Consider the following 15,458-nt stretch of genomic DNA (forward strand, 5'->3'; position numbering starts at 1 on the left):
ATAATATCGCAGTACTATTGTTCTGGTGCTGATATAAAAACATTTCAAATTGTTAACAGTAACATACAGAGCTGAAACTACTGGTCCATCAGTTACTTAATAAAATTAAAAAGCAAATAATTTGATAATTGATTTATTGAATGAAGCCATTTTTCAAACGGTGTCCCCTGGTTTCAGTTCTGTTTTTGTCATTATGTGACATTGAAATATAAACTGTGATCACTATTTTTATAGACAAACAAGTAATCAATTAGTTCAGAGAATAACCATTAGATTAATTGATTAGTTGAAACCCTAATCTGTGCATTGTGAGGAAACATCAGCATCGCTTTTTACACTCTGGGTTATGTGTATTAACAGATGATGTGGTCTGTGGTCTGCTGGTCTGCTGGTCTGCAGTGGTCTGCTGTGGTCTGGTGGTATGCAGTGGTCTGCAGTGGTCTGCTGTGGTCTGCTGGTCTGCAGTGGTCTGCTGTGGTCTGCTGGTCTGCAGTGGTCTGCTGTGGTCTGCTGGTCTGCTGTGGTCTGCTGGTCTGCAGTGGTCTGCTGGTCTGCAGTGGTCTGCTGTGGTCTGCTGGTCTGCTGTGGTCTGCTGGTCTGCAGTGGTCTGTGGTGTGCAGTGGTCTGCAGTGGTCTGCTGGTCTGCTGGTCTGCAGTGGTCTGCAGTGGTCTGTGGTGTGCAGTGGTCTGCAGTGGTCTGCTGTGGTCTGCAGTGGTCTGCTGGTCTGTGGTGTGCAGTGGTCTGCAGTGGTCTGCTGTGGTCTGCAGTGGTCTGCTGGTCTGCTGTGGTGTCCAGTGGTGTCCAGTGGTCTGCTGTGGTCTGCAGTGGTCTGCTGGTCTGTGGTGTGCAGTGGTCTGCTGGTCTGCTGTGGTCTGCTGGTCTGCAGTGGTCTGCTGTGGTCTGCAGTGGTCTGCTGGTCTGCTGGTCTGCTGTGGTCTGCTGGTCTGTGGTGGTCTGGTCACACTTCAGTCAGCAGCGGTCAGTATGTGTCTGCCTGACGGAGGGAGGCAGGGAGGGTTACAGCAGCTAACAGCAGCATTTTCCTAGTTTGTGCTTGACTTGCTCTCACTCTCTTTCGTGTTGATTTTCAATACATTTGTAAGGCCATGCAGCAGAGTCTAAAAGAAAAGCCATTACAGTTGGGTTAAACCTTCACACATGGGTGAAAGTGCATGCTTTGGCACCTGACATCTCTGTATTTCACATGATAGACACTCTATTACAGAGGGGGATGCTGTAATGGACTATGCATCAGTTCAGGTAATGGTTGTCAGCTTTAGTGCCCGAGAGGCAGTGGAGAATTCCATTAGAAACCTTATAGTTACTAAATCAGTCATTCTCCACCTTCCTCTCTATTGAACCTCCTCTTTGGGGCAATTACTACAGCTTCATACAGCTCTCAGCAGTGAACAGAGACCTAGTCCTTGAACTTCCTCCTGCCTGCTAGACTGCATCAAGTTCAGACAGTGATTCTCACACAAATATATGAAGGCTGCTGTGGCTGTAAATCAGAGAGCCAGGGTATGAGTGCTCTACAGCTCCTATGATGGAACATGTTTTTCTCCACAAGGCCCATTTAGAGAGCCACTTAAACATCTGTTCTATGATGAAGGAGCATTTATGCTTATAGCTTATTGGTTGGCTGATATGTACTGGAGATACACTGGTGTGTTTTCTTCTCCTGATCAGGTCTTGCTGTGTTATGGCTGTGAGATGTGACATGAGGACTTATCTTGAATAACTCTGCATTCATCATCATGCTGAGTAGAAGTTAAATACCCCCATCCACACAGCAGTGGACGTTCAAATCTGCAGCTTTATTTCCCTCTGATGCTTCACTACAGTACAACTGCCTTGCAGGTCTGTGCATGAAACAATCCAGCAGAGGACTCTTTCCCATTTCCTGCTGTAATCCGAGGCCCAGCACCATTCCCACCCTGACAGGTGTAAGATTAACTTAGTTAGGTGTAAAGCTGCTCATGCGCACCAAATTAAATTAATGGAACAAATTTCCCTCCTAATTAAGATGAAAATACGTGTCAGTTGTAACCTTGCTGAGCACTAATTATGTACAAATGATTTATCATCTGTTTCGTCCTGAATAGCAATGTGCTCACCTCTCCGATAGCCCTGGCTGGCTGTTAAGAGATGGGCCCTGATTAACAGTGACAGGTTGTGCTGCGGAGAAGCTGTACATTGCCGAATATCCAATCAGAGGCGGCCTGAGCTCAGACTCTCCTCCCTTCCATTAACCTACATGGAGTGTGCAGCTGAGCATCACTGTGCCTCAGCTCTCCTTCTTGTTTCTCTCCTCAGAATGAAAATAAGGAACATTCAAAGAGGAGACACCGGGGGGAGGGAGGGGTGGGGGATTGTGAAACCTGAACTCAGGATGAATCCCCCCGGATGTTCTATGTGTATTGAGGCTGGATTAGCTTGTGCCTGTATGATCCAGCGTCTTTAACAGACTCTCCACCTCACAAAACAAATTGAATAATGCAGAATACAGTTGAGCTCATACATCAACATTTTACGCGTGGCGGCTGGTAATTACTTCAAAGTGTCCTACAACAAAAACAAGCCTGAATAAGCCTTGTACCAGCTGAGGCCAGCAGGTGGTGCAAGAGGTTAAGACTGCCAGAAGCCTCTGTGTGAATTCCTGTGGACTAAAATATCAAAATAAACAGAGCTTCATCATACAATTACAGCCTGACTGGGATATTCCATCTTATTTCCTCCTGCCTTGCAAGTACAGATATATTTCAATGGGCAGCAGCTTTGATTAGCATTAGAATCAGAGTCCCTTGTGTTGCTAAGGACACACTGGCCAATCTGTAATCATTGTTCCACAGGCTTGCTCACAGGGGATATAGCCCACTTTGTCATTATCATTCAATATGCCACACACATGCTGGCATGGCTTCCATGGTGCTGCGAGCAACAGGGCATTTGCATTTTCTCCTCATAGTATGAAGAATCTGCAAAGACAATGATGCACCACAAATAAGTCCTCTCTCCCTGCACTGCCTGGAGGTGGGAGATGCCTCTCCTCCCTCAGAGCTGCTGGAGACGCAGAGACACTCCCCCATTGCATGTCTCATTTTCTCTGTGCTTGTTTACTCTGCAATTGTCTGCCTGTGCATCTTCAAAATGTCATTATGTACAAGTGTCAGCTCCAGCCATTAGGGATCATTTGACTTTCTATTGTGTTTGGTCGTTATTTAGTTGACAACCAGCGCTGCCATGATTTGCTCTGTGAATGTTTCATTGTTGTGGTAAATGTCGGTTTGCCTGCTCTGGGAGGGTACCTGTGTTTTCCAGCTCATTTCTCTTTTTTGTTTTCAGATGAGCTTTACTGTCCAAACCCAGCTATTCCCCTGCTGCTGGAGAAAAGGCAGAGCTGCTGTTCATGCAGATTCAGAGCATGTCAACATGCACACAGACAGAGAGGGGATGTCAGATGATCTTTGTGAGAGGGATCTCCACATTTCTGCCTTGTGCCCTATGGCTGGAAGTTGTTGTAATGTGCACAATTGAAATCAAAATCTCAGTTCGGACAAAATTGTGATTTATTTTAACATACACTGTAAAAAGTCCTTGAATGGCTCAGTCTGTATAACTTTATTTTAAAAAGAATATTTGTCCCAAATAATTAATTTCCTATTCTTTTTGTGGTAGTTACACATGAATAAAAAATGAGAATATTTGAGTAACATATTATTTTGCATGAAAAATGGATTTCACTGAACTTTACAATAAATAGATTTTTACAAAACTCAAAAAAGGGGCTTATGTCAAAAGTAGAAAAGAAACGGAACACGTCCTGGATTTTTAGGCCTCTTTATGACCCTAACTCTACTGGATATGTCATGAATACACTTTTATGTATAAAGATCAATTTCAAAAAAAAATTTCATCACGATGCAGAGTGCTGAGGTCATCCCAAACATGTGACACATTCATTGGAACACAGGAGCAGCCGCCATTTTCTTTTGTTGCTCACACAACCTTTTGCCATTTTCTGTCTTTGCCTGCAGTGAGAGAGTTGGGGGCTGAGGTTGGAGGTGCTTAACAAACAGCTTCTCCCACATCATGGCGGTCTGGGGATTGGTGGATGAGACAGGGAGGGAGGGGGTTAGAGGTTAATTATAGACAACAGAGAGGTCACAGGGCCTATTATTTTGGAGCCAGGATCTGTAACGGTCCAATGGGGATGACATTTACAATGAGGGCCCAGCCCCACCCCTTCATCACCATCCACACCCACAGCCCAACCTGTGCACGCCATCACTCACATTAATACTGAAGGAGCCGACAGCGGGACTCAGTGGTCTGATAATGAAAAGGCCCTTAGCGTTTGGCACAGGCAGTATGATGAACTGTATCCCTGGCTGTTCTCTGCCTGCATCAGGGGGCCCCCAAGTAGCCCTTGACAGCTAATTGAAAGCCCCCATACTCTCTTCTTACCTACCAGACTTCCTTTATTACTCTAATTATTGGGGTTAAGTGAATATCCCATGGGGCTGTGAGTAGTCCGGTGTGCAAAACCTGCTGACTCATCTTTTTAGATAAGAAATAAATGACAGTAGCAGAAGTGAATCACTGCAGCTGTCCTGAATCTGAGGACAGTTTGTCAGAGCCTCATTCAGATTCTTCTTTCTGGTCATGAAGGTTCACCATTTCTGGACCAAATGAAAACAGATTTTTAATTTAACAGGCAGGCCGTGCGAATGATTATTAAAGCATATTGGTACGCTGCATATTTATTATATTGAATACTTTCCATGAAAAAACCCCAAAACCAACAATGAGTGGATCCTACTGTGTTGTCAAAGTCATTATAGCTTATTCCTCTTGTTGTAAGCCATAAAGCACTACTTTTCTAAACACTATTAGAAGACATCAGTGAGCCACACCATTGTACTGGGAACACACACACACACACACACACACACACACACACATACACCAGACACACACTACTTTATTGTGACTTAGTCCCACAAAGGCCTACACCATCATGCTGCAGAAATACTTCATACAGCAATACAGCCATAGCAGCAATACAGCAGCAAATGACTCCACCACTGAAAATATTCCCCAACAAATGCTTTTTCTTTCAGTTTGAATTGCTGATAGCTAGTGGCCAGCTGTCAACTCACTGAGCCTTTTATCTTTTCTTTTTTTTTTGATAAATGAAGCTTTACTCCTGTGACCTGACCTTATAAATACACCCATCCAAATTTCTGAGCATTGAAAAATAAACAATTCAATTTTTCATTTAATTTTTTGATTATATTTGAATAATAATGATTTAATAACTTCCCAGTAGATGTCAGACATCTAACATTGTACTCTAAATTTCTGACCTTTAAATGACCACATTTACTCTAAAACATTGTAAAATGTGTGTGTGTTTGTAGAGTGTTAACTCTACAACTATCTAGAAATATTACAGAGGATGTAACCTTGGTGTCTTCTGCAATGAAGATCTAAACATTATGATATTATTATATTCCTGGGAAATGGACAAAAATTAAAAAAATGTCTCAAAGAACGTGATAAAATATTCCTGAATCGGTCCCTTTAACCAGATCAGCACCACAATGCATTCTTCCCTGGACCAGGACCCATCCCTCCACCAAGTTTGGTGTGAATCAGTTCAGTACTTCTACTGTCCTTTGTCTGTCCCTGTGTTTTTTTTTACCTTGAATAAATACATAAATCACCAATTTCTATTCTACTTTGTCGTGATCTTTAAGAACTAGTGCTTTCAAAACTTTTTTTCTCTCTTTCCCTTTGTCTGTTTTTCTCTCAGTTTGTTTAGTATCATTACGGACAATAACAGCAGCTCTGAGCTTTTTCTGCTGGGATCCTTAAAATCTGTATGAACCATAGTTAGCTGTGTTAAGTTAACTCTGAGCTGTGGAAGAATGAGAGAGCAGGGAGAGTCTGTTGATGTTCAGACCATTGTGTAGCCAGATATAATCCCTGAAACCCCATCATGAGCGGCAGGCCTCAGTATGTTGAATTCAAACTAGTGTAAATGGGACTGAGGATTAAGAGTGATCCACTCCGCACTGTGACTTTCTCACCTCTGCATCTCTGTAAGCCTATTAGACCACAAGAGCACATCAAATATACTGCACACACAAATATGTCTGTGCATGTGTGTTTGTGCGTGTGTGTTTGTGTGATGAATGACTACAGCATACAGATGTTTATTTTCTCTGTTTGAAAGCTGAAATGCTGCACTGCCTGAAAAGCAGTTTAATCTATTTTACAATTTTTTATAAAAATTCTAAAATATAATATATATAATATATATTATATGGTAATTTTAACTCCTAAAAAACACATTTAGTGCTCTCTAAATAATATGTTAAACCTAATATTCCACAATTAGTTGAATTAATGACGCTGCTATGTAACATGTAAAAATTAATATTTAAACATATCAACCGTACGAATAACGCAGCTGTTAATAATAAAAAAATAAAATAATAATAATAATAATAATAATAATAATAATAATAATAATAATAATAATAATAATAATAATAATAATAATAATAACGCGTCCTCTAGTTGTTAATGACTTCGGTTGATTTATGGTAATACTTTTTTGGGATAATCCATGGAAAGTAAAATCCAATCACGTAATACGTCCGCTTTGTGTAACGCGGTGACGTAATGTCTTTAGACGCTGATTGGGTGTTCATTCAATTCAGACATTCAGACAGCCGGAAGTGGAGTTAGTAGGCAGAGAGGGCTACTTAATATTCTTGTGTATTGCATCGTAGTATTAGTGAGTGAGAGGTTTTAAATGTCATATGAAATGTATGACTGAAGGTCTCCGTCATCATAAGGTAAGAGGACCCTTAACCTCTGACAGTCGCTCCGGCGGTTAGCTGTTATTGACACATGCACTTTAGCTAGCTGTCTAGCTATTGCATCTAATCAGGCTAGCCAACTAACGTTAGGCTAACTTAGCACGTCCCTTGCCATCACAGCTAGTTGCTCATTATTACTGATTAACTGAGGTGTTTCGTTGCTTCTTTGAGTAAATCAGAAACAGTGAAAGACAGACAAATGCTGTTTGCGCCGCTTGATGGTTAGCAGCCATGCTAAGTTCATCAGGTAGCCAGTTAATTGCTGTTAAACAAGAAAAGTTATAAAGTACAACGTGTTAACGTCACGCTCCAGGTGACCACAGACTGAGGCTAAGAGTGAGCGCAATCCAACAGTGGCTTCTGAGTGTCATGTTATCATTGAGCGATAATACTGGAGCCGTCTCTTTGTCTTTGTGGTGCAGCTGTTGATTGATATTTTCAGTGTTCAATGTGGAAAGTGAGCATTAATTCCAGCGTATAGGTAAAGAGGCAGGCAAGAGTGTGCAACGTGATGTTGTACTGATTCCAAGTTACACCTGTATGTGCATGTTTGTAGATCCTTACTATTAATAAATAAGTGAAATATCACAGTTTCAGTTTTGTGTTTCAGGGTGGATTTTCCAGTCTGTGCTGACACCCTGCCTGTCCTGGTTGTTCAGCTTGTTTTAGGATGTCAGGAGAGTACATTGAACTCACTGTTGGATAAAGATGTGCCCCACTGTTCCTTCCATATCTCCTGACCTAGACCTGTGACTGCCCTTGACACTGACAGCCATGAGTGACAGCACAGTGACCAGGAGCCAGCAGGAGTGGTCGGGGCCCCGGCCAACACAGCAGCAACCCCGGGGCCCCTACATCTCCGTCATCACCAACAGGTTAGCTCTGTGTCTGCCCTACATAACTTCACAATGCAAATAAGCATTTTTGACCTTTTTGCGTTATCCTTGACAGCATGCAGATATGCGGAACATGTGGTCAACTCTGTCATTGTGTCAAATAAATTAAACTAAAAATACCATGATGATGATGAAGGTGGAAGTGAATTTTTTAACCCACAACTCCCATAATGCCATTTTCTCTGATGGTTGTTCCAAGAATAACAGAGCTTTGGAAGGATATCTATAGTAGTCTGCTTGACATACTGTAGGTAGACTGCTTTCCTTTCACCAGGTTGTGTCAATTTGCACTATGAAATTTAACACTGTAGACATTTTCCTGACTCCTTTGGTTTTGTGTTGTAGAACCACCAACTTGGTAATCAGAGGGGCCATGCTGTTCTCTGTCGGCGTCTTCCTGGCCCTGGTGCTAAACTTACTTCAAGTGCAGAGAAACGTCACCCTCTTTCCCCCAGATGTCATCAGCAGTATCTTCTCCTCAGCCTGGTGGGTGCCGCCCTGCTGTGGCACGGCCTCAGGTATGTGAACACATCTCCCATAAAAAGTGAAAAAACACATCGGGTTCATTTTTGTCTTTACTTTTATGTTACTTGAAAGAGAAGAGGAAAAAGAGAGAAGAGTGTTGGTGGTGTTTGACCCTGAGATGAAATGTCCTGAAAGGTTTAGCGTTCTGGCATAATTCTTTTCATACAGCATGAGAACTTAACAGCTTTGAGTTCAATGCAAATATTCTATGCTCTTCTCTGTTGTGAGTCAGTTTTAAGCCAGGAGACCACTTCAAAATCTAATACCTTTCATATCTACATTAACTGCCAGATCTGCCTGCTCCCACACTGACATTGTAGGACAACAGGAGTCATCAGACTGCAAACTATAGTGGTTAAGATCACAGTAAGAAGCAGCTCAGCCACAGTGAACATGATGTAAAAAGATGTACATAAGTAGTTTAAAGCTGAGTTCATACTAACATGTCACACGGGATGGTGGAGTGGAAAGTGGGTCATCACAAAGAGGTGGGAGATACAGTATATTATAAATGTAGGTATAATGGGATCCAATTATTAGACAGTCTCTCCTGGATGACGTTCGTAGTGTTGCAGTCATTTAAATGTTAAGTGGTAGTGGTAGTTGTGTTAAGAACAATACACATACAGTATATCAGTCATGGTGTGAAGTTGAATCTGAATATTGAATTGGCAGGTACTGATATCTATTTGTAAAATACTGTTAAAGTATCGCATTTACTTTCTGTTTTTGCAAAGTTTTTTTAAGTGGATATGCCATAGATTTACATCTATTTATCTCAATCCACTTTTAACTGATAACTCTAATTAATTCACATAATGATAAAATTGTGATTCTTATTGATCCACAGATTTCAAAAATAGATAAATTGTTAATAATGCTTTGTTGGCAAAACAAGAAAGGTTCAACTGTGTTCACAGTTCACCGTCAAAACATACAACAGAGTTCACCTTCAAAGATTACAAGTGCTTCTGGATTTAATGGTTTAAAAATTAGCTTTGTAAGACAAAAGTGGAGTAAGGGATGATTGTACACCATCACCTGGAGACTAATGTTGGTGAAGTGGAAACTCCAGCACTAGCAAACAGGCCGGCCAATCAACACACACCACAGCCAGATGAAGCCTGAAGACTTCAAGCGGCTTAATTTCTGTTTATTAAATCAAGAATACATTCTAAACTGAGTTAATTCTGAATCAAACAACAAGAAGCAAAACCATATTGTGAGATTCCCAGCCTGTCATAAATCTGAGTGTAATCACAATTTATAGAGGGAATCTTCAATAACAGCAAAGATTTTAATCTTTACAATGTGACGAGACCCTGAGACAGCAGAGTGGTATTAATTAACTTTATCTGTATTATATACACACTGTGGTTAATTTAATCAAAGGGAGATATTTCCACTCTGTTGAGCTGAACAAATATAAAATTTTTTATGCACTTAAGTAAGACTATCCATAATAGTGCAACCACTGCTCATAACGTTTAAAAAAAAAAAAAAAAAAAAAAAAAAACCCCACAGTTTTACATATGAATGCTCAGCATGCCCACTAGGCCCGACTAGCCAGCGTTATTGAAATGTTGTCCCCTGAGTGTGAAGCTGAGGATGGAGATGCAGCGCAGTGCTGCCTGCTCCCAAGTGGCCCAGCACAAAGCCCAACAGCCTGAGGCTTTCTTCATCCCCAGACACACTGCTCCTCCTGCAGGAGCCTGTCACTTCCACTTGTTGCTACTACACAATATGCTTCATACCCCAGGGGAGGGCTACTGCATTTTGTTGATGGTGTAAGAATTAATTTGTTTTGAAGCCACATTAGTGAGGTCAGAGGTTATCAGGGTGTGAGCTGCAGATCACTGCACTTTATTCTCATTTTTATAGAATACAAGTCGGCAGCGTCCGTGGCCTGCTGTAGGAAATAAAATAATTTTCTATTAAAGGATATTGGAATCGGGTGCTGTTTGAAATTTATTTAATCTATTATCATTTTATTAGTAGTCTTTGCAGTAATTTTGTGTCTCTTTGTAGTTTTTTTTTCTATGTAGTTTAGTGTTTCATTGTAGTTGTTTTGTGTTTCATTGTAGTTATGTGTCTCTTTGTAGTTATTTTGTGTCAATTTGTAGTTGTTTTATGTTACTTTGTTGTTGTTTTGTGTCTCTTTGTGGTTGATTCATGTTTTATTGTAGTTTTTTGTGTTTGTAATTGTTTTGTGTCTCTGTAGTTGTTTTGTGTTTCTTTGTAGTGTTGTCTCTCTTTTTAGTTGTTTTGTGTCTCTGTAGATGTTTTGTGTCACTTTGCAGTTGTGTTATGCTTCAGTGTGGTTTTTTAGTCTCTTTGTAGTTGTTTCATGCTTTATTATAGTTGATTTGTGTCTGTAGTTGTTTTGTGTCTCTTTGTAGTTGTTTTGTGTCTCTTTGTAGTTGTTTTGTATTTCATTGTAGTTGTTTTGTGTCTCATTGTAGTTGTTTTGTGTCTCTTTGTAGTTGTTTTGTGTCTCTTTGTAGTTGTTTTGTATTTCATTGTAGTTGTTTTGTGTCTCATTGTAGTTGTTTTGTGTCTCTTTGTAGTTGTTTTGTCTCTTTGTAGTTGTTTTGTCTCTTTGTAGTTTTGTGTCCATAATTGTCTTGTGTCTCTGTAGTTGTTTTTTGTTTTATTGTAGTTGTTATGTCTCTTTGTAGTTTTGTGTTTCTTTGATGTTCTTTTGTTTCTTTGCAGTTGTTTTGTGTCTCTTTGTAGTTATTTTGTGTCTCTGCAGTTATGTATCTCTTTGTAGTTGTTCAATTGACTTTTCTACAAGAACTATTAACAGTCACTTCAAATAGAGTCTATGGTCCAGGGGCCCCTGACCCTGTGGGCCCCTGGACCTGTGTATGGCCATTAAGTAATCCTTCTGTGTGAGTGTGCTATCAGAGTAGCATGGATGCTGTATGATTACCTGTCCTCAGCACAACACCACAGCAGACATGTTGACTGTGGCAGTAGTGAGAGCTGTTGTGTGACCTCTTGTTTTCCTGCTCTGTGCCCCCCCGCCCCCCCCCCCCCCCCCCCCCCCCCCCCCACACACACAGCACTGATCGGCCTGTTGTACCCCTGCATCGACAGACAGCTGGGAGAGCCACACAAGTTCAAGAGGGAGTGGTCCAGTGTGATGCGCTGCGTGGCTGTGTTTGTGGGCATCAACCATGCCAGTGCTGTATCCTTCTCTCATATGTTGTTGCTGTTTCTGATAGTCTGTCTCAGACCATGATAAGTTCTAATATTTCTCCACTGTATTTACAGTGTGTGAAAAGTTTTATGTACATTTGTTGATTTAACCTCCTAAGACCCGAACTCTTGCATGGCGTGCATTTTTAATTTCTCTTTGCTATTTAGGCTGAGTGGGACCTGAGAAAAATGATGTCCACATATGAGGACATTAGTTTTAAATTTCGATTACTGAGTGGCAGTATAATATCCTCATATGTGGTCACCAGGCCCTTGTTGAGAAAAGTTAGTATTGTGGTCTAGAGAACCCAAAATGTGAGGTCCACATATGTGGACGCCAGGTCCTAGGAGGTTAAAGACTAACTAGGTCAAAGGTTGAGACAACAGTAAAGCTATATAAATACTGTTTGGAGCTGTCAGCTCCTGACAACCTGGTCCTTGACCCCACCTCTGTCAGAAAGTGGACTTTGCCAACAACATCCAGCTGTCTCTGACTCTGGCAGCGCTCTCCATCGGTCTGTGGTGGACGTTCGACCGCTCCCGAAGTGGCTTCGGCCTCGGAGTTGGCATCGCCCTGCTGGCAACATTGGCCACACAGCTCCTGGTCTACAATGGAGTCTTTCAGTAAGTAAATACAATTGCACATCTAAAAACAACAAATGTTCACCAAAGCTTTACAGAGATGAAATTAAGAGATTGACCACAATAAGATAAATAAGAGGATATAAGTAAAATTATCAAAAGCATATCTGGATAAATCATGGAAACACAAACCCTATTAAGAGAATAAACAAACACAGAGTGTTGTCAGTCATGTCGTCATGGTGACTGGTAGTAGGCTAAAGAAAAGAGATAGGTCCTGAGACAGGTTTTAAAGATTTTAGTGGAGGAGAACATCTAAACTATTGCACAGTTTAGGACCAACAATGGGAAAATCCATCACCTTGACTGGTGACTAGTGAAGAGAGGTCAGTACAGGTCAGATAAATTAAATTCAAAATTACACCTGAGGCAAAAATGAATGTAAGAACAAGCTGAAGAGCAACAGGAAATGTTGTGCCACCAGTATTACCTGTTCATTATACAGCTACAACCTCCACCAGCAGTACAGCACTGGATTTGTACAGATGAAACTGGCCTGTAACAAGATTAACACAAAATCATTTGTTCTGCATTTCTTTTGTAATTTATATTTGTCTGTCTGAGAAATTTTAGAATATTTGACCTTTTATTAGACAGTCATTCAAACCTGACAGTCAGCGCAAACACAGCTGAGTGAAGTGGTGGTACATGTTATTTAAAGAATGACCTCCTGCTGTAACGTGCTTCTTTTCTGCACAGGTATACGTCTCCAGACTTCCTGTACATCCGCTCCTGGTTACCTTGTATCTTCTTTGCGGGGGTGATAACGATGGGAAACATAGGACGGCAGCTAGCTTTGGTAAGAGACTGGAACCATGTCTGTTGGGTTAGTGTTAGATTCATGTTTTTTTGTGGATTGTAATGCAAAAAACACAACAAAGAGTTCAGGATGTATCTGTCCTGTGTATAACAGTTCTTCTTTTCTTCTTGTTTTTCAGTATGAATATAAATTCATTCAAGAGAAGACCCATCAGGACTGAGGAGTCTCTTTTCTCCATCAGGCCTCTGTCTTTGCAGCAGCCTGAAGCCAGGGACAGGTCATCAGAGAACATCTGCATGCAGCACAGACCAGGACTGTTGGCCCTGGATGAGCCAGTCAGATATGTCCAATGAGCCCCGAGCTCCTGATTGGCTCCCCGGTGCTTTTCGCTGGACTATCAGTATTTTTGGTTGGCTCTGGTCAGGCCGTTCCGTTTGGAGCGGTCACTGGCTTCGTTCTAACCTGAGCTGAGGTGAACAATGAGAGTGGAGTTTGTTGTGTGTTTCCTTTGGTGTGGTTTATCTCTACTTACCTGGGAGGGGATTAGCAGCGAAGCATCTATCGTTCTTCAGATCAGCTCGGATGTTTGAAACCTTTGGCTCCATTGTGCCAAACACAGTCACACAGGGATCAGTTTTAAACTCTGCTCTTATCGCCTCGTTCTGTCACATCCTTCACGTGTCAGTGGAGAACATGCAGCCCAGTTCATTTATATCTAGAGAGAAATGCATCTACACCGACCTGTTATTGTATGTAATGAGCCGACTCTATATCTACATGTAACGTGATAAAGGAGAGATAATTTGTACTGTATGTGCAGTGGAGCCATACTGACATGTACAGGATACATGAACAGAGATTTCTTTCTTACTGACTGTGTGAAGCTCTTTGTTGGAAGTGAATGGTTCATTTTGATTTTACACCAGCAGAGGAAATGAGCTTCATCCGTACATAAGCACTGGCCGGAGCTGGAGCATGTTAAGCACATTTCTTCTCAACATCCATTTATGTTTTTAAATCTTCATTTCAGGGAGAAATGTTTGTCCTATAGCTTCCTCAGTTAAAAAGCAGCATTCAGTAGAAAGGCCAAAACTCTCAGTTCATTGTCTTCATTCAGCACTGGACGGAAATATGATGGTTCTCCTTCATGAACCATGACACTGAGTATGAATTATGACAGTAGATAATAGAAACAGGAAGAATCAAATCAACTATGTCTAGTGTCAGGATTTTCTCTCTTATTTTCATGCACGTTGAATTTCTTTGTTCAAAGGTCAGTTACATGATTCACTACAGGAGGGACATTGTACTTAACTTGAAGAATACAAATCTAGTGTTCAGCAGTGTTACACTCTGAAGTTCTATTGATGGAATCCTCCTGGCAGAAACCATTAAGGAAGAAAATGTGCATCATATAAACAAGGAGCACTTGCATCTGCGGGAGGTGGGACTAGATCATTTAAGGGACATTTCTAACAACTTTGTGATGAAATATGAAATATAATAAGAATTCCAGCATTTAAAAGAGATAACAGTGTTTTGTAATATCTGATTACATAGGTTAGATGATGTGGAGCCTTTTTAATGCATTTTTCTAGGGTAGCGTTTTGTATCAGTAACATCTGTTAAAATATGAGAGATTGCTATGAACCCTTATGGATGAAGTGTACAGTGGTTAAACAGGGATTAACAGCTCCACTCATTTACACAAACCTCTGAATCTGAACATGTAATAAAACCATGAGCTTTTGGTAACTGCCTCTGATTTCTCTGTTCATAAATCACACACTTTCTTCTCTGTTTTTTACATTTAATATTTTAAGGAAATCCTCAGTGACAGCGAAAGTCTCGGAAACAATTTCCAGTGCAGTTTAATTGTATAAATCACATACCAATAAAATACTGACTGGTTCCTAGTGGTACTTCAATATAAAGTGGAAGAAAACAAATCTGGGAGGAACCAGGGGTGTTCTGAGATATTGACGATAAACGTCATATATAAACAAAATGTTAGCATCATGTTAATAATACAGATATGATAATATTGTGATGGTAGTTTGTTAGGCCTCGAGGGTCTTCATCAGTTCATCTTGTCTTTTCACTATACATTCGGCATAATTGTTCTTTTAGTACAGTTATAGTTACAGACTCTCCACCTCCCTACACTCTTGTCTGAGTCTGATTCATTTGAAAAAAAGAGAAAACAAACAAAATTAAGGCTGAATTTGATAAAATTATTATTACTTCATCTTCAGACATTAAATGTTAGCCACACCCATCTATTTGTATGTCATGACTTTATGATGCTGTCATGTAATACTTTTTTCCTCCTCAGAACACAACAGAAAACTTTGATAGAGAAGTGCGTTTGTTTTAACGTCAGGAGCTGCTGCAGCGCTGTGACTTCTAGGAGAAAATATTTATATTTGGTACAGACCCATTTCCGCCTTTCAAGTAACACACTGCAGTAAACAACATATATATGACATCAATAAATCCCTGTGGATGTGGTAATAATATATAATACAGTAATATTG

General features: G+C 40.7%; 1 protein-coding gene across 2 annotated transcripts; it reads left to right on the forward strand.

Moving 5' to 3' along the window:
• Nucleotides 1–6,734: 6,734 nt before the first annotated feature.
• Nucleotides 6,735–14,676, forward strand: insig2 (insulin induced gene 2). 2 transcript variants are annotated; one of them, XM_056389868.1, is made up of 7 exons: nucleotides 6,735–6,870; nucleotides 7,640–7,769; nucleotides 8,136–8,308; nucleotides 11,384–11,508; nucleotides 11,977–12,143; nucleotides 12,861–12,960; nucleotides 13,100–14,676. In XM_056389868.1, exons 2-7 carry the CDS (start codon nucleotides 7,669–7,671, stop codon nucleotides 13,139–13,141), a joined length of 708 nt encoding a protein of 235 aa, XP_056245843.1. In that variant the 5' UTR covers nucleotides 6,735–6,870; nucleotides 7,640–7,668; the 3' UTR covers nucleotides 13,142–14,676. The 2 variants fall into 2 exon arrangements, with proteins under 2 accessions (XP_056245843.1, XP_056245842.1); XM_056389867.1 differs by having other exon boundaries at nucleotides 6,746–6,870; nucleotides 7,554–7,769.
• Nucleotides 14,677–15,458: the final 782 nt, after the last annotated feature.

Source organism: Seriola aureovittata, chromosome 11, assembly GCF_021018895.1.
Source record: "Seriola aureovittata isolate HTS-2021-v1 ecotype China chromosome 11, ASM2101889v1, whole genome shotgun sequence".
Taxonomy (NCBI): Eukaryota; Metazoa; Chordata; class Actinopteri; order Carangiformes; family Carangidae; genus Seriola; species Seriola aureovittata.